The 25,919-nt window shown below is 34.0% G+C and overlaps 1 protein-coding gene across 6 annotated transcripts in view; it reads left to right on the forward strand.

Annotated features, from left to right (window-relative positions):
* The window catches only part of LUZP2 (leucine zipper protein 2), a 463,398-nt gene that overhangs the window by 396,566 nt on the left and 40,913 nt on the right, over nt 1-25,919 (forward strand). For 5 of the 6 annotated variants that reach the window (XM_074336145.2, XM_019742592.3, XM_019742591.3 and 2 more), the window contains exon 10: nt 10,865-11,029. The exons of the other annotated variant lie outside the window; for it this stretch is intronic. In XM_074336145.2, coding sequence (XP_074192246.2) covers nt 10,865-11,029 — 165 coding nt within the window. The remainder of the gene's footprint in view (nt 1-10,864; nt 11,030-25,919) is intronic. 6 annotated transcript variants of the gene reach the window in all.

A 25,919-nucleotide genomic window follows, 5' to 3' on the forward strand; every position in this document is an offset into this window, starting at 1 on the left:
TCTTTTCTTGATTTATTAATTCAATTCCAGATACTGTATATATATGTAAGATGGTTATAGAATTTACAAGTGCTTGATATTCCCTTTGGAACCCAATTTTTTCCTTGTTTTTGCTGCTAACAGTAAATTGACTCAAGGTTCAAGCTCTGTGAGTTCATAGCTTTATTTTTCACCTTACTGGTATATTCATTGTATAACACCATAAATAAACGTGCTTTAAAGCACCAACAAAGATGACATGTATTAACTCTGGATGAATGAGTTATAAAGCAAATGGAAGTAGTCGTTGACACTTTTCATTTTGGAAAATTTAAATCAGAGTTCTTGAGGTCATCGAGGCATAAAAGAAGAATATAATTCTCTTAACCATGAAGTCTTCACAAAAACAAAATAATACAGGGGTTGATGACAGTCCATCTTTACAACAGCTTTATTGAGGTATAATTCATTTGCCATAAAAGTCACACTAAAATTTTAAAGTTCATAAAGTCGTGCTACCATTGCCACTATTTACAAAAGATTTTCATCATCTCTTTTTACCTTATCTATTTCACTTTGATTTTATTAATCTCTCATTGTGTTTCAATTGTGTGTGCTCAGGATAAACCACAACTCCCGTCTGATGCCTGTCTTTGCCTTTCAGTGCCCTTCATGTAAGTCATGGATGGAAAATAGGGAATTCACATATGGAAAGGCAAATATAAAATAGAGGAAGGAATTGGTCATATAATTCAGAATTACTTTTCTGCTGCCTAATAGTTATGATAAAATTTCTTAATGTTTCTTCTTTTTTTTCACTTTAAATCAATTTTACAAGATTGTGGGAAATAAACATTTATTTTTTCTTTAGTTCATTTGAAACAAAAGGGTAGAGTGATGTTAAAATAATGTATTTCTTGGTTCACTCTATACCCATTCATTGACCACCCAGTGTATTTTTTTTTAATACCCAGAACATATATCTAACACACATTAATACAGGACGCTCTGAATCTCAGAAGAGAATCATAGTATTTTAGACTTGACAAGAAGAACACCCACATTGCTCTCAATCAAAAGCATGGTAAGTCCAGGCTTAAGCAATAGGGCCAATCCGAAATAATATGCATTTTACTAAGCCTTCAACCTATCCCCTGACTAAGATCAATTCTTGATTAGATTGGTGTTATCTGCCATTGTTCTGTATGACAGTGGAAAGGTAGACACTTGTGGAAGATATCATCCGGAGGATTTCTGGTTTACGTATAGACAATATCTGACACGTAATAAAAATATTTCAGGGCATGTGGAGAGAGAATACAATGTATCAATATATAGAAAGGAAACAAGAGAAACATTACCTGGAGCTGATTCAGGTATTGGAGTGAGGGAAAAAAAAAAAATATATATATATATATATATACACACACACACACACACACACATGTACATATGTATGTATATATATGTGTATGCGTATGCATGTATATATATATTTTCCAGGGGTGTCAAAATGTACACAGTTTGAGATATTATACAGGTATTACTTTTGAAGTTGAATTGAATTACTGTAGCAATGTGTAGATGATGTTCACTCAAAAGATGGTATTAAACAAATGCTAGCATTATTCATTCTATTACAATTTTAATACAATTTTTTTCTTTTCTTAAAATGTGTTTTTTGGCACACTCAGTGTATATGTATATACTATGGATAAAAATTTTCAGTAGACTTGGAACCTACAAAAAATATCAAGTAGATATTCTAGAAATAGAACAATATAATGTATGCAATTAAAAATTTAACTGATGTGCTTAACAGGAGATTTGGTTAGTGAACATAGAACTGAAGACTAGTGAAATGAAAGGAAGATTAATATCAAATACCTATAACAATGTATAGAATGCAAAAATAAATGAAAAGTAAACACAAAGAGAATAAGAAATGTTTGAGATAATTTCTAAATTTCTAAAATATTTTCAATTGTTGTCTTAGAAAAAATGATTAGCAGAAGCAATATTTGTAAAGATAATGGCTAAAAATTTCCCAGAGCTTTAAAGACATCAACCACAGACTCAAAGATGTAAGTATTCCACAAGAGGTTAAATCAAAGATATAATAATTATATTACAGTCCAATTGTTGATTGTTGGATATAAAAAAAAGATAAACTAAAACATAAAATGAATAATAAAGTGGTAGATATCAACTTAAGTATCATATTTTTTAAATGGCCAAAATATTCCAAGTGTAAGGCTAAAATTGTAAGACTACATTAAACAGAAACTCTATGATTTATACAAAAGATATGTTTAAATATAAACAGGAGGTCTGTAAATAAAATGATAGGGAAAAAAAGACAACCTATGCAAAAAGTAATACAAAGCTTGTATATCAATACTAGTGTTATTCAAAGTAGACTTGAAGTTCAGAATTTTTAGTAATAAGAAGGGAGTTTCATATGGATCAGTCCAAGAGAACGGCATCAAAATCCTCAATCAGTGTGCATACAGTAATATTCCTTTAAAATGTATATACGAGTACATTTTTTAAAGTACATTTAAGACTAATGCACGTTTTAATTGTATTCTGTATTTTAATATGATTTGTTAACAAAATAAGAGATACTTAACATCACCAGAAAAAATGTAAATGTGGATAAAAACAATGAGATATCATAGCAACACCATCAGATTGGTAAAAATTAAGTCTGATGATACCAAATTCTGAATCACTTGTGATAGGTGTGTAATTATTAAAATCAGTTATTAAATATGTGTGTCTTAGAATTTGCACTTATCCATATACGGAGGGTGCCAAAAAAATGCATACCCATTTTAAGAAAGGAAAAATCTGTATTAAAACTGCAATACAATGAATGACACTAGCATTTATTTGATTAATGCCATCTTTTGAGCAAACATCATACTACATATTGCTACAGTAATTCAATTCAACTTCCAAAAGTAAAACATAGATAACATCTCTTACAGTGTGTACATTTTCTTTGGCACCGCTTGGTATACTTGGAAACAAGCATAGGGACATTAAATACAGGGATGTTTATATTAATAATAAATGGAAATAATGTAAATGCTTACTGATAGAATTAATACATACATTCTATATATTTTCTATGCTCTAGTTACTATTTTCAAATAGTAATCAAATTTTAATAATAATGAATAAATATAAAGATACTTGTATCAATGTTGATACATCTCTATAACATATATCCTGTTGGATGAAAAAATTGAGAATTATATGTGTGATATTTCACAAATGTTCATAGACACAAAACAAATTTTGTTTCAACTACGTATCAGATAAAAAGATAAAATAGAAAGACACATCAAATTCTTGGACACAATTGCCTTTGGGGAAAGACGATCACTAAGCATGCTTACAAATAATTCTACTGATACCCAAATATTTTATCTTCTAATAATTATATAGACACAGATAGCCTTTTATTCATGCACACACATGATATGTATATGTATATTGTGTGCATTATGTATATATCATACAGAATACTCAGTGTATGTATACATTAGGTATATGTAATGCCTGTGTATGTGTATATTACAAACATGCATATCCATGTATTTTATATATAATATATTTTACAAAATTATATAAACATTACATTATATATAACAAATATATATAATAATCAAAATGATGATTTTAACATTTAATTTAGATTGATATTTATCTAATATCTGTTAGGTTTGTTATGTTGTTCTCCATATACCCCTATATTTTCCAAAATAAGTTATTTTTAAAAATCAAGTTAGTGTTCTGTCTGCTATCAAGAGCTTTCCATCTTTGTGATTACAGCTTAGCAACAATTTTATTTAGAAAAATAAGCAAGTAAGACAATCACATTCATAAACTTTTTTTTGCAATAATACATATACTATATATGATTAGCAATTTTGTAAAGATCAGAAATTGCCTCTTAACCACCAATTTGAACCATAGGTGTTTTGATACACAATAGAGGAGATAGAGCATTTAAGGCTGATTCATTCTAAAGCTCTTGTGGTATCTCCTTACTATGCAGTAGTTGTAAAGAACCAGGATAAAATTCTCCTTCCCAGGGACTGGGTCTCACATAGGCATTTTCCTCACTTATTTATGACCAAAACCTCTTCAGAGCTGACAGGACAATCTAACAGCATATCTAGAAAGTGTGGCAGTAGACTTAGTAAGGAAATTTGGTGAATTCTAATGATTTTTTGTCTTAAGGTTTAGATCTTTGTGACAAATGTAGCTTCTGAATCAGTAACTAGATATTTTAACAACGTCACTGCTATGTGATTGTCATATTTTATATTAATTTACTCTAGTAATTAAGATAATATTTAATAATTTTAGGGAAGACTATCTGCTATTTTGTAAACTAGGTCAAATAGAATTCATCTTACCAAGATCCCAGCTTTTTGAGATTTTTTTTAATTTATAAAAAACAACTTTATACCAATTTATGCTAATCTCTGACCATATGCAACTCATGCAACATAATATTACTTTTTAAAAAGAGAAATGACTCTTTATAGTATCAGTGGAATCAGAAAATGAGAGGTAGGTATAATCCTAAAGTTCAAGTAGACCATCTTTTAAAAAACATTATTTCTTTGGCTCACCAGCCACAGTCTCTGCAGTATGCTTTAAGTACCAGAAAGTTGTTGAATTCCCATGATCCTGAGGCAGCTCAGCCTCCTCTGAGTTTTAACCAACTCTTCAGAATGTTTTTTTTTTTTTTTCTTACATTAAATATTATTCCTGGTTAGACTTCATGTAGTCCATTTAGTCAATGGCTAAATAGATCTGAGATGCCTTTTGTGTCATCACCATGTGCTAGGTGATATGGGAAACAGAAAACACTTATGTACATCATCCTCATTTTCATATCTCTCACAATTTTGTTGGGCACCTGCAATTCGAAAATCATTGTATGCAGAGCCATGAGGTCATAAAATCAGAGAATGAATATGAGGTCTGACAATTAAGTTTGTGAACTTATCCTAGAAAAAATGCTACACACCTCATTGTTGACTATCACTATGGTCACCTTTGAAGTCCTCCCCTTGGGAAGCTATGTACCCATGCCAGCGCCTAGTCCACCCTTCAAAGCAATTTTGGAACTCTTTTTCTGGAATAGCCGTTGGAGCTGTTGTCGTTTTTCTCTTGATGTCCTAAATGTCATCAAAATGTCTTCCTTTCGATATTTCCTTTATCTTTGGGTAAAGAAAGAAGTCATTGGGGGCCAGATCAGGTGAATAGGGAGGGTGTTCCAATACAGTTATTTGTTTACTGGCTAAAAACTCCCTCACAGAAAGTACCATGTGAGCTGGTGCATTGTTGTGATGCAAATTGGCGAAAATTTCAGCTCATTTTCATCTAACTTTTTCACGCAGCCTTTTCAGCACTTCCAAATAGTAAACTTGGTTAACTGTCCAGTTGGTATCAATTCATAATGAATAATCCCTCTGATATCAAAAAAGTTTAGCAACATTGTTGCAACAAGTTTGTGAACTTACTTGTCAGACCTGTATGTATATTTTAAGTACATGTGGATCATATGAACTGCTATAGTCGCATAAGACTTCATGGGAAAATTATAATTTTGCCTGAGTCACAGAGGTTAGGATTAATGAAAAGTTTTTCCTTCTTTGTTTTACCCATTCTATGCTTTCCTCTGCCCTGTTTCTATTCCCCACCCCTATCACCATCACAATATGCCTAGCCCACACCATCCCACCATCTGGATTTAGGATGAGAAGCTATAGGTTGCAGTGTTTAAATAAAGGTCTCCAGTGTCAGTCTATCTATGTTCATATCATAACGTTTTCCATGAATGACCATGTTTGAATTTCTCAAACTCTTTATGCTTCACTGTAACATGGAATAATAATAAAACTTACATTATAAGGGTGATGAGAAAATTATATGCCTCAATAAAGTAACATACTGGGAAGAATTCTTGGCACATGAAAAACACTCAGTAAGCATAATAATTATTATTAGTGAATGAGATCACAGAGACAGCTTCTCTGTGATAACAATTTATCTGTTTAACCGTCAGCATCTTGCCACTCCTTTCACTACAGTGAACAATGAAAGCATTTCTTCTTACTGGAGGTTAATTTCAATAAATTTCATGTAAGATATGTATGAGGCTCCTAAACCAGTCATAAAGTCGGGTAGAAATACTAGTTCACTTCAAAATGGATAAAAAATTCAGTTTAATGAAATTGCTCTTCTCTCTTCATTATCTTTATATCTCTATATGAGACATTTTTTTACGCTCTTCAGTTGTTTAGCTCCTGAGAATGTTACATCTGGGCTTCAAATAACTTTCAATACCTCATAAATATTATGAAAACAACATCTTCACATTCCAACTTTGTTCTCATAATATATTTAATGAAAGAAGTCTTAGTTTACGCTCCCAATATAAATAATGATAACCTCAAAATCTAAGAATCAACTTTGGTTTTCAAAACATCAACTATTTATTTGGCAATATCTTATGAATTACAGTTATCTTCAGCTATTGGAATGGGAAAACAACTTTATGATATGGAAATTTATCTCTCAAACTTTTATATTAAAAAAAAAAGGTTTTATTGCATCTGATCCTCACAAAATTTTACCCAGGAAAGCCTGCATAATTACATCCATATCACAGATGGCATAAGATAGGAAACCTACATAGACTCCTGGGACTAGATAGTAAAAGAACGAGAACTCTTTTTGCCCCATTATGTCTGGCACATAGCAGGAACGTAATAAATAGTTATTGATTGAATAGATAAATGAAGATAATGACATGCTATTCATCCTACATATAAAAGACCTAGAGATCACCTAGAGCATCAAGCCAAAAATGTTGAATGACCTTTTAGGATTCATAGAGGTGATTTCATGGCAGAAATAATGTTACAGGGATAGCTTCGGATTACCAGTCCCTCATGGTCTTTCCCAAGCCAGCAGCTGATATTGCACCTAGATCTCTCTGAGGACTTCATGTCTTCATGTAAATGAGTCAAGATAGACATGAATAATACGCTGTGAACTTTTATGTGTCAGATCACAAATTAGGAGCACCGTTGTCTTTGCAAGGTATATCTTGTTGTTCTTAGAAAAAAATCATTTTTCTAAGAAAAGTACTCACAGGCATGCAAAAAATTGCCTTTTAAGTCTCCCACCATCTTAAGATCACATATATATATATATATGTGTGATTTTTATAAGTGTTCCATATTATACAGCACAAACACTAGTATTTTAACGTCTAAAATAATACTTTTCTTATATAATACAGGATAAGGAGCAAAAGGTAAAATCGCACCCACTTATATCCTCGGGAGGGTTTTCTTTATTTACTCATGTAACAAATATTTGTTAAGTTAGAAACTGGTGATGCTGCAAAAAAGATACTGGCCCTCAAAGAAACTGCATTATAATAGAAGTAGATAAACAATAAACATATAAACAGTAAGATAATTTTCAATGATAAGAGCTACATGGGACACAATTTAACAAATGTAACAGAGACTTTAAGGAAGGAGTATTCTTTGAAAGAGTGATCAGGGACTGTTTTCAAGAAGATCATATGTGAGCTGAGACATGAATTTTAATTAGAAGTTTCCTACATAGCTACATGGGAAAAGCGTTCTGCAGGCAGAGGAAACAGCAGGTATAACGGCTCTAAGATGCAAATGAGCTTGGAATGTTTGATGAGTTATAAACAAAGGACATTGTGACAATCAGGTCCTTATTAAGGGGTTTGCATTTTACTACCATGCTGCAAAGCAACTGGAAAAAGTGGTTTGGTGCAGGAACAAGAGTGATCTTAGGAGGGAATAGGTTGTAAGATCTAGGACAAAGTATACTTGCTATGCTTCCCATCATATTTCATTGGGTGACATCTTGTTCCAGTGAACTGGAAAGTAAACAGTAGCTTGCAGTTTCAGACTACAGCTAGCCTTGAATGAAAATGTAACGATGTTGTGGTATAAAATCATTATCTGGGTCCCGCTTACGCAACTGGGTCAAACCAAACACGAGTAGCGTCGATAACAGGCTTTAGACTAGATGAACTAGAAAGCTGGGTTTTGTTGTTTGTTTGTTTGTTTGGTAGAAAACTGACCAGATTAGGACAGGCTTACTCACCTCCATCTACTGTGTCTGAGAGGAAAAAAAAAAAATCTACAACGTAACCAAGGATCGGGGCCAAAGATGCAGGCTTATGGTTCAAAAAAGGAATGAAATCAGAAGCTACGAGATTGTGGATAGGTTGAAAAATAAGAGCTGAGATAGTTTACTACTGTGGCTATGAAAGGTGAGGGGTTGGAGGTAATGTTTATCTGATATTGTTTCTGTTATGTTATATGATCCTGACAGTGTGGGAACAGATGAGATGATCATGTCAAAGTTCAGACAATTAAAAACATAACATATATACACAGCCCCGTTTATTGTTTTATTGAAAAATTTGTCTTGCCTAACTAAACAGGTATTATTGAAAATCAATGTTTGAAACTATTAACATGATGCTGTCCATTATTTATTTTCAATATCCAATTTCAGCCCCTACTCCAGAATCTGTCTATTATGGGAAAATATACTTTAAGCCTGTTACAGAGCCAACTTTTTGAAGTATAGTGTGTTAAGAGGAACCAAGATATGAATACAGTGAAAACAATAACCACCATTACTTCCTCCATGATCTGACCATTGAAAGCCTACATTTCAAAGCCACATTAGCTGGAAGTCCTGGCCAAGACCTGCCTGACCCTGTCACATTAGCTCTATTTCCATTGTCTCACTATAATATGCAAAACAGAAAACACAAGGCCGCTTGGAACATCTCACTCCTGACACAGCACTCAATGCCATGATCTTCTATTCTGTAGTGAGAGAAGGGAAGTGTCAGCCAAGATTGTAACAAGGAGCCAACAGGAAGAGAAATCTGAACTGTTAACTTCATTTCTTTTTATTGATATAACTTGTTGATTTTTTCCCCCCTGACATACAGAAACAATGTTTGCACCTAAGTTTTTCAGTCATTTATTCAACAACTTTTCTGTTGAGTTCCTTCTAATGTGTCTGGATTATGTTAAGTCTGATATATAGTACTGAACAAAATAGGCAACTTATATGTATGTGTATAGACATATAAATTAAAAGTTAGTGATAAATTATGTGAAGGAACAACAGGATCAGTCATAGAAAGTGATGATGTGGGGGAAGGAGAAGAATCTTGAGACTAAGGCAAGCAAATAAAAGGGACCATTTTGAGTAAGAAGTGATCATTCAGCTTAGCCCCCTCCTGTCCACTTAATGCTCCCTCATCCAAGTCCTTATCAGATTCTTACTTTGTCTTAGAGAATTTGACAGGGCAAGATTAACGAGAAGGAAATATATGCTGTCCTATGTCTTACATATTGCAAGTTGCTGCTCTTATTGCTGTTTTTTGTTTGTTTGTTTGCTTGTTTTATCTTTTGACATGACCAAAGAGAGAGATTTTTAAACTGTTATTTCCAGCAATAGACACCGTGACTTAACAATAAGTATGATATACCACATATGAGTAGAAAGCTCAGAGGTAGGCACTGGGAAAGCTCTAAGTCATAGTCACTATGACAACAAGGGCTTTACAGGAGACAAGAAATGGGGGGGTGCTATATGAAGGTGCATCCGGGCATAGTATATAAAAGGCAGTAGTTTTATTGGGAGCATACAACTTCGACAGGCAGAGAAAACAGACTTTGCTGCTTCATTGATCTATGGATACACTTAAGGGGTAAACTCCATGTATGCTAGCTTGTCCAGGGATCTTAGCCCCTATAGCTAATCTTTCTTTTCATGTCTCTTGAACCAGAGGCCACACCTCACATCTCAAAATTGATGTTTATGTGACATTTTCCTATTAGGGCCTATAGCCATTCCCCAATTTACCTCTGAGTTATCATGAGATTTCCAAAGTGTTGTATGTCCCTCTTCATTTTGGCATCTGAGGATCTCTCTGTCATTTGTATTTAGCTTTATGTTATTATTGTTATTTTTAAGTTGTCAGCATTTAAAAATATTTTTAGAAACAGGAGCTGGGGATTAGACAGGAGGGAGAGATGGTTGTCACATTAGAACAGCCTGCCTTGCGATGTGAACCAAAACTAAACCGGTCTGAAAACCTTGAACTTTCTTTTCTTCATAGTAGAATCATAATAATAATGCCAGTTTTCCAGATGTTTGAAGGTGTAAAATTCTTTCTTGTGTGTGAAAGTGCTTGGAATATTGTGATCGTATGCTAATATAAGAAAGTATTAATATCAGCATTTACGATCATAGGAAAGTAACTCCTGCTTCTTAACAAGGCTCAGAGGAAATAAGAGCTTTATCAGAAATAAACTTATTCTAGTATGTGGGGAAGTTGGGTAGGGGCACAGGCTAATCGGAGGAACACGGGGGCTTACATTGCTCAGGGAGTGATTTGTAATAAAAGAGGTTGATACTAAGAGAAAGGTGGCAGGTTTCTAAGAAGGACATTTTCTACTTCAGAGTCACCCCAAAGAATAATGTCCTTGTCAGCCAACTTTCAAGATTGAAATCATGCCAATTCAAGGGAAAAAAGACATGTCTCTGAATTTCAGTGTTCAAAATATATCATGAAATGCATTAACTCCTAAAAACAGACTCAGTGTGCATTAAATAGTGTGCCATAATGGAGTTTATAAGTTAGGCAATATGTTTGAAAACTGATATGTATTTATGTGGGGAGTGAGTGTAGACTAGGAGGAAAAGGAGAATCTAATCAGATAAATGATAACCAGAACCACATGTAAGAATAGTGATCTCTCTTTTTTCCTAGGAGTCACAACTGAAAGCAATGAAAGAAACTGTAAAACTCTGCCTGTCAACTGTTTTCAGTGATCAACCGTCCCCGTTGAGTCTAATCAGGTCAAATCCAACTCAGATGTCAATTCCACCCAGGACAATTGACACTAAGATTCCAGACGCAAGGACCCAAAGCAAGGTACGCTTTATTTGGGCTTTTAAAAGTAAAATCAAGTAATATACTGTCTGCATAATTCATTCTATGTGATCATCACTGTGGATCCAAATAAGATATCAAAGTGATTAAAAGATTAAGAAGTAAATGGAAGATAGTCACCTAATTTGTAAAGTATCCATTGTCACCTGGAGAATGTTCTTTAGTAGAGAACGGGCTGATTCTTAGGGTCATCTAATTTTAAAATGATTATAATTATCATAACTGTAATTATAATAACTATTATTCTAAAATACCATTCTAAATTTTTTAAATAATAGTAATTCTAATTATTATTATTCTATAATTAGTGAATAGAAACTATCTTGTATACACCAGAGATTTACTACGGTAAATACTTTCTCTTAAGCTATAATCATCACCCTTACAAAAGTAGATACATTTATTAAAAAATTAAGTCCATAGTTCTCAACACTGCCTGCATTTTAAGACTTATTTGAGATACTTGGATAAAAGTCTTGACACTTGGGACTCAATCTAGTAAATCTGTTTGGGCTCCAGTCATTAGTATTTTTTAAAAGCTCCCTAGGAGATTTTGAGACCAACTGACAAGGAAAGCTTCCTCCAAGTCTCCCCTGCCACCCTACTTCAGAGGGGGCACAGGAGCATTTTAGTGCTGCTTTTATTTTGTATTTCGGTCTTCAAGACCTTCAATTTGCAGGTTCTACATTTAAATAAATACTGACAATCTGAAATAGTTATTGGAGAAAAGAGTTTAGTGAATTTCAGGCAGTGCATATTTATTGGAAAGTGCTGGCTCTCTTACCATTTGCCTTAGGATCTCTCCGTGTTAAAATGAGTGTTACAGATATCAGTGCCACTTCTAATGCAAATCTCTAGGGGTGGGCTCAGAAAAACCTGAGAACCACCCATACCATTACCCAATAAAGCCTTAGAAAGGGGCCTATATCTTAATGCTTATTTCTGTGCTTAATTAATTTCTGTTAATTAAAGAGGATGTGGAAAAATTGTGTTTTAGGGAAATACTATTTTCAAGATAGACACTCAAAACTAAGTGACAAAAAATAAATATCCTAATGTTCACTTTTTATCTGTAACTTTCTCCATTTATGGGCTGCATGGTGTGTATAATCTCAGATTGTTCTGTCAAAAATAATTTAAAAATATGTATTTTCATTTCATCATATTATCTTTACTTTTATTATGTAGTGAAGGACCTCAAAAAATGTAAGCCAGTATTTTTCTCCTTTATTTTTTCTTGCCCCTTTGGTAATTCTAAGTCTAAAGTGTTTGTTTACTTAACCAAACTCAAGGAAAAGTTGTGTAATAATGCAGTTTTTATGTTTCAGGAAAAATCCTGATTAAAGTTATTGAATCTGGTCATTGAATAGATGCACAACTACTCATACCATCTCACCCACCCACCAGGAAACGATTACTGCCTCCACATAACGTTAATCTAAGGGAAGAGCAGCGGTGCAGCCTTATCACGTCTAATGACTTTAGACAAAACAGCTTTGTAATTTTATGGACATGTTACACTTGTCTTCAACTCAACATCTGTTTCTTTAAGCCCGTTATTAAAAGTAGGCTCTTTATGACCCTGAATGTGTGGTGCAAAGTATGGATTGTTACTTTAACTGATTTACTGTCAATAAATGTAGGTCTTCTCATTGAAATAAATAAATAATATTTATTATTTCTCTCAGTTTATCGCAGAAAAAGATAGAAAGCATTTAGGTGAGTCTGGTATGGGGATTGCTCATTTTTCAAAATATAATAACAGAAACATCCAGTTGTTTAAGATAAAGTTCAATAAATCTACATTAATGTACTGTGGAACATTCTATCTTATAGATTAGCACTAAAAGCTTGTCTGGTGTTTATATTTTGCCCATATTCTTTATCTTTTCAATAGTGATGGAAATTATATTTTATATATACTTGTAGCTTATCTCTGTGAAGGCACCTCACTGATAATATTTATGAAATCCTGAATAATATAATGTCATATGGGGTGTGTATAAGAGAAATCAACTCTCCAGTCATAGAATAATTTTTCTCTATGTACAAAAAACTAACTTTTAAATGAGCACATTTAACTGGTAAGTCTTCAGAGTTGACTAATTATATCCTAGTAGTATGATGTGTCTGTCAAAGAGTTGTGAGGCAATCACATCACTTAACTTCTCTGTGCCTCAGTTTCCTCAGTGCCTATTTCATGTGTTGTTGTGACTTAAGCATTACCAATAATAATCCTTATTTTCCGTGATATGTGGCTGGTGTCACCTACTTTCATTTTGTTTTTTAATCTTCAACTTTTGTTTGAAAAAATAGGGTAATTGTATGTTTTTCCCCCCAAAAAAATCTGTGAAACATATCCAAGTAAATAATTTTCAACCCACTTCTAGAGAAAGACAAAGTAGCCTCTCCAAAATTTTTATTTTTATTTTTCCTTTCAGAAGATTGGGCAATGCAGTCAAATATTTATCGTATTGTATGTGTATATGCATATATATATATATATATATATACACACACACACACACATACACACATACACATGCACATAAATACACATACACACATATATACCAGGTGCCAAAAAAATGTATACACATGACTTGTATTCATCTTTTGTTATCGGTATATATTGAGTATTACAATTTTAGTAGTTTTTTTCCTTTCTTAAAATGTGTGTACATTTTTTGGCACCCTCTGCATATACATATGTATATATACATGTGTGTGTGTATATATATATATATATATATATATATATATATATATATATATATATATATATGCATATATATGTATATATTCACTGTGGATTTTAAAAGCCACAGATTTCATCAGATGTGGAATTTAATATCATAGGAATTTACTGGTGAAAACTTAAAAACAAATTTAGATATTGGCAACCCCTGCTTCGTTTTTTCTTAAATTCTGGAGCATGCCTGTCACATCCCCATCTAGTCTTATAGCTTAAACTTTTACCAAGGACCTTCAATCAGGTCTGTCAGCCTCCTTTCCTTCATTGCATTCTCCACAGTTATTCCTGTTTCTCTGATTCAAGTGAATTTTTTCTTACCCTCCAAGTTAGAATTATTTTTTCTCAGTGCTCTAGCACAGTGTTTATTTCTCACGTGTCTTGGTCATACCTTGAGTACAGTGATGGCTCCACATTCCTCTCTCCTTACATTACTGTGTCCAGAGTGATGTTTCTAGAGAATTAATTTCAAATGACACTTACTGTTCTTCTGTTTTCATCAGCTCAGGCTGCGCTAACAAATGCCATAGATGAGAGCACTTAAGCAACAGACACTCATTTCTCGCAGATCAAGAGGCTTTGAAGCCCAAGATCAAGGTGCTGCCAGCTTCAGTTCTTGATGAGCATCCTTTTCCTGGAGCGTAGACAGCTGCCTTCTAGTTGTGTGTTCACGTGGTCATCTATCTGTGTCTGTGCATAGATATCTCACTCTTTTATAAGGACACTTTTTCTCCTTTACAAGGGCGCTAATCAGACCATGAGATCCCTGCCTTCATGACTCAGTCTAAACCTGATTTCCTCCAGAATATCCCGTCTCCTAATACCATCACGTTGGGGTTAGGGCTTCAACACATGAATTTTGGAGGACACAGACATTTAATCCACAGCAGTGTTCCTCTTCTGGTTGGATATTTTCCTCATTTAGGAGTTATAGAATATTATTATCGCATGTTCATTAAGTACTCAGTATTCAACTAAATTGTTTTTCTTCTGCACACCAGAACTGTGCTCATCCCTGGGGAATGCAAATTTGAAATAACACAACTCTGACCTGTTGGAGATTGCAGCCTAATTCTCTGTAAAGAGAAAACATAGAAAAAAAGAAAATACAAGGTGTATGCAGTAGATTAAGGCATTTTTTTTTTTTTTGTATTTGGAGTTCCACATCCCAAATAGCTTCTATTAAAGAGAAAGACTAAGGCGATACTTAGATCCAAATGCACATAAGATTATGTCTTTGTTATATCTTTGTTATGATATTATGTATTTATTATGAAGAAAATATTGTTGCAACAGAGAGGTGAAGAGCAAAGGGATGAACCAGGAGATCTGATTTGAGTTTTGTGTAAAATGACTGACTAGAGTAGAAACAAGCAAACGAGGACAATCTATTTCATCGATCCATGCCTGCGACGATGGTGACCTGATTTATGGTGCAGAAATGGAAATGTGATTCCTGATGTAACTGAAGCATAGAGCTGTAATGGCCTAGTTATTAAGTGGTATGCGTTAAGGGAGGAAACAAAGAACACTCAGTGCTTGCATTCATTTACTGTGATGGGACAGGCAAGACGAGCTTTTAAAGGAGATCTCAAATTGGTTTGTTTTTCAGCATACTGAGTGTTAGACATCTATTATAAAATCAACTGTCTATTCCCAATAGGCATTTATATATTTGAATCTGAAACTCAGGGAAGACATCTGATTGGAGGTGAAGGATTTGGCATCATAAGCATGGATGGCAATTAAATGTTGGCAATAAAAAGTGCTGAGGGTCATAAAAAACACCAGTCAAGAGGAATAACTTGAGTATGGTTTTATTTATAGTCTAATAGATGAAATTTTATGGTAACAGTGTATCCCTTCCTCTTTTTTGTTGTCATACTCTTCATTATATATTTGAGCTGAGAACCATGACTTCTGTATGCCTGTTTCACTAGTACGAAAAACAAAATATGTACGGCATTGTGTATATTTAGAATGGTGACTGCTCCAGTGGTCTGCTGGAGATGGCTCATACGTGCTGATAAAAGCTGACTATTAAATTTTCAGAATTTGTACTTGTCAGGTCTTAAATACAGCCATCATTAAATATAAATTATGTACACTTAGAATTAAGTAAGTTATACTAAAAGCAAATGTAAATACCAAAACTACTACAGTGTGCTATTATCTCTGCTCTTGAAGATATTATCTCTTTTGCATCCATATAGTGAAATAGTATATAATGCTATGCTGCTGACATTTCTTTCCAATTTCATGTTCAGTGATATCATGTAGGTAGATTGAAATTGGTAGAATTTGTCCCATAGAAATTGGGAAACACTACAAATCAGGGTCCTCTTAATCCCCCAGAGTTAGTGAATAACATGACCCTGTCTGTGTGTCTGAGTGTGGCATGTCGATATCTGTGTTAAGCCTTTTAGATAAGTCTACCAGGCATCATGGATAATATGCAAACAATACATGATCAGAATGCTAATTTATTTTTGTCTTCTGCTGTGAGTGGTAGAGCAAGATGTAAATGCTCCAAAAATGAAAAATAATTATATGTATTAAAAAAACTCAATGGCACATTCAGAAAAAAATAATGATGGTTACATATCTATTGTACTGTTCTACTTCATTATATTCATTGTATTATAAAATGTTAAATATGATTTTATATAATTTAGATAATATATAAATGTAGAAGGAAATACAGAAAACATATTACCAAGAAGTCTATACTGTTAGGTGAAAAAAATGAATTATTAATTCAGTAATATCTTTGGTGTTTGTAGCTGCATGATACAGAGTTTACAGCTAGGATTCACTCGACATAGAGGTGATGATATTTACCTCTCATCAGTCACCACATCAGGACAGAGATTTCAAAAGATAGAAAATCTTATAATTCTCTCCAAAGATTTCTAGTCAAGACCTCAAAGGCCCAGGGGGACTTCTGCTGTGTAATTCAGCTGTGCTTTTCATTGATAGCCAAGAAATATTGTATAATAAACATAAATACAAGGAAAATTATTTTTTTAAATAGAGAGTTAAGATTCAGTAATCAGACTGACTAAGTAAACATCCTTTTTCTTCTGCAACTTCCTAATTTTGAAACCTTTATTGAATTATTAACTTCTTTGAGATTCATCCTCCATATGTATAAGATGGAGACGATAATAGTACCAACCTTACAAAGCTGATATGGAGATTAATTAAGAGAATGCACATACAGCATTCAGCATATGCTGTAATGTCTGACACTGAGATACAGTCAACAAATATATGAAATATGTATTATATTTGGAAACCAAGATAACACTCTGAGAAGATTTAAAGAAGGGTTTTAGGAGGATGTTACTTTAATCAAGATAAAACTACTTACCTTGTTTTATTGCTCAGAGAATATAATATATCTATTCAAATAAATACAACTACAGTTTTTTCAGCATGGAAGAATGGATAAATCTTCACAATAAATGTAATGTCAGTGATCATAAGAGTAAATGCCATAAAGAAAGGAGAAAATTGAAAGAGTAGAAATGGGAAACAATTCAGATAAGCAATGCACATAAAAAATGATGAAATTGTGTTGAAAACCAATTACTTCATCTGCACCCTAGAAGGTTACCATCTTCTGTCTGTCTTTGTGGGTTTTTTGTTTATTTTTTCCATGCTATTCATTGCCTTGGATTTAGCTGTGGTTTACATTGATAATGGCATCATAGCTGTGGTATCTACTTAATTGGACAACAGTGATTTGTGATTTTTTTTTTTTTTTTTTTTTTTTCATTTCTTAGGCATGCCAAAGTCATTCCAGGGCAGCAGGCAACAGTGGCCCTATTTAAGAGCTATAGGCATACAAGTGAAAATTGCATTCTGCGTGGTAGTTTAAAGCAGTAGGTTTTAAAACAAGATGATTTCTCTTTTTTTTTTTTCCAAAAAATCTGTTGCAAAATAATTGATCCAAAATCTCAAAACAGCGCACCTAGAATCATCATACAACTAAGGGTCTCAATCTAGGTTACATTTTTAACCATTGGGAGCTTTACTCACACGTGTGTCAACATTCACAGTTCTGACATAATCCAGCAGAAGTGCAGGCTAGCTTTTGCAATTATTCAAAATTCCCAGATTATTCTAATTTACATCCAAGTTTTAGAACTCTTAAAATCTTTACTCTAGGAATGACAAAGGAGTCTAAGAAGTATGCCTGCTCTTTCTCCTCATGTTTCTGCTTCTAGAAGAGAAGATTTCTCAACTGGCCCAAAGGTGATCCATTTTAGACAGATTTGTTTTTCTACCAGTTGGTTTTCATTAGCTAAATATTTAGTGATCTGTAACATCTGTCATCTATTGGCTTTCTTTCCATGCTACAAAAATATATTTTATATTTTTATGTGTCCAGGGTTATTTTGAGGTAAAAATGAAGACATAAATTTAAATCATTTTTTTATAAAATATAATATTACATGTAAGGAATTTTGTTTGGGCTTCATTTTTGATCCTAGGAGGTCATAATGGCTTGTTTACTTCCCAGCAGATATGGCACATATGTGGCAATGAAGTTAAGTTTAAGTTAAAAATATACCTATATGAACATATATATTATATACACACATAAATATTGGAAAATTTACAAGATATATATTTAACCTGGTAAATATAAAAATTAACAAGGACATTTTATATTTTATTTTTATTACTGATGTAGAGATGTGTACCCTGGGATGGTCTGAAACCAAATCATCGTAAACTTTAATTTATTATTCCTCCTTGATACATATGTAGTGAGAATATTACTTATAAGAATTGATTAGTTAGGTACTCTATGAACATCTGTCAAAGACATTTGTTAGCAACATGAGGATGTAATTCATTTTATCCTTCTACAATTAAAATAAAATAGGAACAAAACGTTCTGGCTGGAAATGTTATGTTACATAAGTCTAGAAATTCATATTGATATTCAGAGAAAAGATCACTATCGATATCTTCTATGTTACAAAAGAATGCCCACCAGATTCTGTTTTCTTTCTTTTCTTTTTTTTCATTATTGAGATTTTAGTGGTTGTTTTGAGGATCGATACACAGACATTTCAATTTGTACACAATTCTTAATATGTGTACTGACAATTTTAAAGGAATATAGTTGTGGTTCTTTTCCAAACAGTTATTCCAGTGGATTTTCAACTTAAAATGTAAAGACAAATTTTTTTGTAAGGGGATGTCAAATACCAGTATATTTAAATGTTAATAAGCTATTATATCATAAGTCCCACTAATTCACAATTTAATACCATATACACTACATATTCATATTTTCAGTCTTTCACAGCACATTAATGAAGGTACTGGGGAAATTGGGCTACTACTACCAAAGATGTTACAGAGTGCACGAAATTCTGATGGGGAGTCCCAAGGTTAAGGAATAGTTTTCTTTTGGAAATAATTCTACTAAAAAACATAAGATGAGAAGTCATTTAAAAAGTGCAGGACATACTAAATGCATGACTGTGACTCCAAATTGCCAGTTACTCTGCTGTGTATTATAGGATATGAAAGCTATTCCCCATTTATAGAATGTTAAGCTGACAGCCAAGACAAATGTCCCCTATTCAAGAGCCCACTATTTTCATGTTATACCAAAAAATAAACAACCAGCAAATGATTCCACCTCTTAAAAAGAAGTATTTACTTAAAAATGGGATGAGGTGGGATTCCCTTCTTCTTAAGAATGTTCTAGAGCTACTAAAAACAACTTGCATGTACAAAATAGTTGATGAAAACATTCCTCTTTGTATGGGGAGGGGAGACCAGGACCACTGATCATACATTAATTGGACTTGGCTTATTTCTGATCTCCTTCATCAGAGGCAGGACTCGTCTAGTTTTCAGTTTCTCTGTTCTCTACTGGTAAATTTTTAGTTTCTTGGTTAGTTACTTGGCCTCTTTTTCCTTGTTTGCTTTTTCTTTTTTTTTTTTTTTTTTTTTTTTGGCAGGGAGGGTACTTGACAGGTATCCGTGGGCCTGGTTTTTCTCAGGGATATGAATACAACTTATCGCTAGAGCAGATAACCAAACAAGGCACCCCTCAAAAAGGCCACCCCTAAACAAAATCTCAGACTGGATGGAAACAAAAACTTAGAGTTAGAGTTAGGGTTAAAGTTGGGTTTAGAGTTAAGGTAAGGTTTAGGGCAGTGCTGAGCGCAGAGCCTGCCTGCCTGAAGCTGGGTTGCCTGGCCACTGATGCTCCCACAAGCTGTTGAGACCCAGTGTGGGATGGTAGGAAAACCAGATGATTGGCTTCATTTTTCTCCCTATATTGTTATGAAAATTTTTTGGACAGAGATCAAACAGTAGTGACATTCAACCATGACTTAACAGAGATTGTAACAGATTGTAACAGAGATTCGATGTAACAGAGATTGAGTTATTTCAAATGTGTTTTAGGTTAACTTTTACTTACCACTTGTCCATTCATAGGTGAGAGAGACCCCAGTATCGCTCCATTGATTATCAATCTAATGGACATTTTATCTCTGTCCCTTGAAATTCTTGTCCAATATTTCTTTTTTTCTCTTTATATACGGTAAAAAAATTTGATCCTAAAAACTCCATCTGCAAGAGACCCTTCCTTATAACACCTGCAAAAGAAAAGGACATCTATAAGGAATTCAATCAACTTGTTATGATCATTTTAAGTTGACAGTATTTTATTTTTTTCTCCAGGAATTATTCATTCACTAATTTTCATATTTTAACAGCCACTGGACATCAACTAAAAGTTTTTTAGTGAGGGAAACCTAATGAGATTACAGTTTCAAGAGGATAATTCCAGTGATGATGTGGAGAAGAGGATTAGGAGGAATAGGTGATAGAAGCAAACAAAATTGTTGGGAGAATAATAGCATATTATTGGTGAGAGACACTTAGACAGTGGCAGTGGAAAAGGAGACAAGGGGACAGGTTTGAGAAATGCAAAGAACATAAAATTTGAAGGAATTTGTGAGGAAATGGAAGTCAGAAAACTAGATGGTTTGTTGGGTTTTTTTTTTGAGGAAATGGGCTGTAAAGAAGAGGTGAGTGGACTCACGTATGGGAGGCTTCTTTGTAGGATGGAAGGAGATTGTGTCCATTTTTAGTAAGAGAGAAAGAAAGGAATAAAAAAAGATAGTGAAGAAAAAAATTACAGATATGTATTAAGGATCCAAAATTCCAGAAGAAGCATCAAGGAATATGAATATAATTTATGTGAATTGTTGGACATGGGAAAGAGTAGGGACATACAAACTTCTGAGATGGGAGATAAGTTGCTAAAGATGAACGAAGGTATGGGTGAATTTTGATGGAGGTAGAGAAAAATTCAAAAGGGGTGATACCCCGTGGCCTTTGGTTTATCAGTGAAAAGTAGGCCTTTGCTGACTTTGGAGAAGCTTACTGTCCTTCTAGAAAAATGGGTTGGAAAACCTTGATGTGCCCCCATCTCACACACAATAACTTCAATTTCTAAATTTTCTCTATAGCACTCCTATTGGTATTCTGCTTTGTTTTACAAGCCTTGGAGTGGGGGTGGAAGGTGGGAGGTCAGGGAACAAAACAAAACTTCCTCAAAAGAGATGAAGTTATAGGAAACGTGATCCTATGAACTGAAGTGCTGCTTCAAAGTGTAGGAAAATAAAAACAAGTATTATACTAACAGCTACAGATTAAATTAAAACTAAAATCAAAAGTAGTTTAGTAAATTCCAGTATATTCAAGCAAATCTAAATTTGGAAATATAATGTACTCTAGGATTAAAATAACCTAGAACCCTTAATTTTGCTATTGCTCATTCTCCATGGCTAAATTTACCATTGGACACTAATCCATTTCAGAATCATTCCTGATAGAGTTAAAATATATATGTAAAAAACAACCCTCCCCACCACCTGTGGTTCTAGGCTATCAAAGAACATAGACAACAGGTAGTTTCCCTGGATGCGTATGTAAAGACACAAGGGACAGCAATATCAGACTTCTTCCTACAAACTTGATCATTTGTAAAGCTGATATTCACCTTGTTTTCATTGATTAGGAATTCAGTTTCCTATTAACATTATGATTAGGGTCTTTCCATGAATGCCAATCTGCTTTGCTTAGCATCTAAAAAGTGCTGATTGGCGATTTTTTTTAACTTTTCTCACTTAGGAAAAGATAATGTTCTCTAGTACCTATATTTCCATGAGGCCCTGACCTGAATAATATAATAGTGTCCCATCTGACTGATTTAAATCCCTTCTTGCCAATGTCTTCACAAAACCAATGATGCCTAAATTTGCCTCAGCCCTCAAACATAAACATTGCCTCCCCCATCTAGAGCCATTCGTTACTGTCCTCATCTCCCTGAAGCATCAGTCCTCACTTCTACCTCAGCAATGGCCAAGGAAAATCCCAAATTGCATTGCACAACTACTGAGACAATCAAGCATGACCTTGGTCTCATTAAGCTTCTACTTGAGCCATATTAAAAATAGACCGCCTCGGTTCCTCGAAAAATGACGAATAGAATTACCATATGACCCAGCAACCCCTCTCCTGGGTATCTACCAAAAAAATCTGAAAACATTTATACATAAAGACACGTGTGCTCCAATGTTCATTGCAGCTTTGTTTACGGTGGCCAAGACATGGAAACAACCAAAATGTCCTTCGATAGGTGAATGGATAAAGAAGTTGCGGTATATATACATAATGGAATACTATTTGGCGGTAAGAAAAGATGGTATAGGAACATTTGTGACAACATGGATGGATCTTGAGAGTATAATGTTAAGTGAAATAAGTCAGACAGAAAAAGCAGAGAACCGTATGATTTCACTGATATGTGGTATATAAACCAAAAACAACAAAAGAATGAGACAAACAAAAACTCATAGACACAGACAATAGTTTAGTGGTTACCAGAGGGTAAGGGGGCTGGGGGGTGAGAGATGAGGGTAAGGGGGATCAAATATATGGTGATGGAAAGAGAACTGACTCTGGGTGGTAAACACACAATGGGATTTATAGATGAATTAATACAGAATTGTACACCTGAAATCTATGTAATTTTACTAACAATTGTCACCCCAATAAATTTTTAAAAAAATTAAAACATAGGAAAAAAATAGACCTCCTCTAACTTCTCCATATGCTTAATATTTTATTGGCATAAAACAGATTAGATGTTTTAATACTCAACTTTAAAATATGTGAACATACATTTGATAAGACTATGCCTGATTTCCTATGTTTTTTATTCCACTTTTAGCCATTTGTTAATACTTTTACATTAAATTAATATTCTGAACACGTATCCAATGTGAACTCTTTGTCATATTTACATATTCATACATATAAGGCCATCCAACAATAACCATTTATAATATTAACTACTCTTTAAAATTATATTCTTTTTTTTTATGAAACTAATGCTTATTTGTCATGGATAATTTAGAAGCTAATGTTAATAGCAATAATACTAATAGTAGCTGACATTTATTGAGTTCTACTATACTCATATGAACTTAATTACTCCTCATAAAACTTTAGGAGAAACATTAATCTCATTTTTTAAAATATTTTTTTTTCTTTTAGTATAATTTTAAACTGAAAAAATGTAATTACAAAAATAGTAAGAGAGTTCCTGTATACCCTTCACTCAGCTTACCTTAATGTTTAGATCATACATAATCATGTTGTATTTATCAAAACTAAGAAATTAGCATTGGTAAACTATTATCAAACTATGGACCTTATTTGGTTTTCTCCAGTTTTTCTACTAATGTCCTTTTTTTTCCATTTCAGGACCCAGCTCAGGGTTCCACATTGCACTAGTCCTCATGTCTCCTTAGTCTCCTCTGGTCTGTGACAGTTTTTCAGTCATTTCAGGTTTTACATGACCTTGACACTTTTGAGGAGTAGTGGTCAGATGTTTTGTGAATATCCCCCAAAACATGGGTTTTCATGCTTTGACTGGAGTTTTTGTAAATAACACCACAGAAGTATGGTGCTCTTCTCATCATCATTTCGGGGATACATGATATTAGTGGTGATGTTAAAACAAACTACTTAGTTAAAATGGTTTCTGCCAGATTTCTCCACAAAGTTACGATATGTCCCTTTACCTACTGTACTCTTTAAAAGTGAATCACCAAATTAAGCCTGCACTCAAGGGAAGGGTATTTAAGCTCCACCTACTGAAGGGAAAGTCTCAATATTTATTATTTAGAATTCTTTTGTCAAAAATATTTGTCCGTTCTCCCCGTGTATTTCTTCAATCATTTATTGATATCAGTATGGACTCATGGATATTTATTTTATTTATTATTTTTGGTGTTGTTTATTTATTTATTTTGTTTTTCTAAAAATATAATACTCTTTGGCAGATCATTATTTAGCAACTGCGAAGGAAGACGATTGTACCCGAGTAAACCCACTTTTCTTTGGAATTGTGACTAGGACCACTCGTTGGCAAAACTGTAGGCTTCTATCAGCAGGATATGAGGAGGAGCCTCAGGTCCCTTGTACTCCTCATGAGACCTACCTGTGCTCCTCCTTCTCTCACTCACAACCTCTCCATCATCCCTGCCAGACACCATCAGAACTCACCTCACTAAGCCCTCATCTATGTCCGTGACAGTCACCACATATAGATCAAGACTCCCAGGTCAACCCTAACCCACTGGATTCTAATATGACTCTGTTCATCCTTTTCTAACTCCATCTCCCATTTCTCCCCAGTTACTAAAATCCTCTCGGTATGACTTCTGGAACTCAAGATCAAATCTCAGCAAAATCTCTAAACTCAAATGCTTCTCCAAACCATCCCTATCCCTTCATGTTCTAAGGAAAACATTTATCCCCACTGAGGACACTGATTCCCTTGCAGCCCTTTCAAATGGTGGTTGTTTTTCTCCAATGCCTTTTGCACCCCTGGGCAGGAAGATTAGGTAGGTGCCCCTCTTACTACCCTTTACAATTCCAGGTTTTGAATGTTACATCATTAAATTGTACCTTTACCATCCCCCTTTATTGTGTGATTTACTACACCCCCCTTCCCCACCCCAACTTTATACTTTGAAAATTGTAGTTCCTTGGCTCATGGCACTCATTCCACTGTCATGCTTCTCATAATTCTTAATGAATTCAAATTATGGAATGGTCCTTTCAATGTCCTATAAACGCTCAGCCCCTTGACCCTTTTGCCTCTAATGTTCTCTCACCTGTCTTAGCCACTCAATCACAATTATGTGGTCATTTCTTTAAATCTGTCATTACTAATAACTATAATTGCTCCATAACACACTCAATCTGGTCAACTCACTCATTCATATGCCAATCACCAACTCCACCATTCTTTTAACCTACCAGAACCTTCAATCTTTGGATACCACCAACTTTTCACTATCCTCAATTTCATTGTTTCTTCTCTGTGCCAGTGTTAATTAAATGGACAATTGTTGTAATTACTCCTTTGAATATGCTCTCAATTTCCTTTTCCTTGTCCTGTTTTTGAGTACTTCTATGGCTACACCATAGCCCTAGTTAAATCCAACTCTTCATGCACTGTATGCCTGAACCTAGGCTGGTGAACATAGTAAAGAAAGGAAAACAAACAAAAACCTTAGTATACACAAATCACGCAGAATAATGTTAATTTAAATGTATAGGCACTGACCTCCAATACTTCCAGGAAATCATAGAATGTGTTTCTAGACCATTCCCTCACCTTCTCTGCTAGCTATTACAGAACTTTTCCTCTCAAGGCTCCAATCCTCACTCTTACTAACCGACCCTCTGTGTTAGTCTGAATTCTCCAAAACAGAACCAACAGCATACATGTGTGCATATTTATTATAAGAAACTGGCTCACGCAATGATGGAGGCTAGAAGTCTCAAGATCTGTAGTTAGCAAGCTAAAGACCCAGGAGAGCTGATGGTATTATCATCCTAGTCCCAGGGTGAGTTTCAGTCTGAAGGTATAAATAAATAGCCTAATGTCTCAGCTTGAAGACAGGTAGAGAGAGCTGCATATTTATTTTAAATGTTAAGTTATAATCCAATACTATCAGCATTTATTTATTTTTCCTTTTAGATAGATTTTGTTTT

Source organism: Rhinolophus sinicus, chromosome 14 (genome assembly GCF_057876585.1).
Source record: "Rhinolophus sinicus isolate RSI-liver-muscle chromosome 14, RSI-T2T, whole genome shotgun sequence".
NCBI lineage: Eukaryota > Metazoa > Chordata > Mammalia > Chiroptera > Rhinolophidae > Rhinolophus > Rhinolophus sinicus.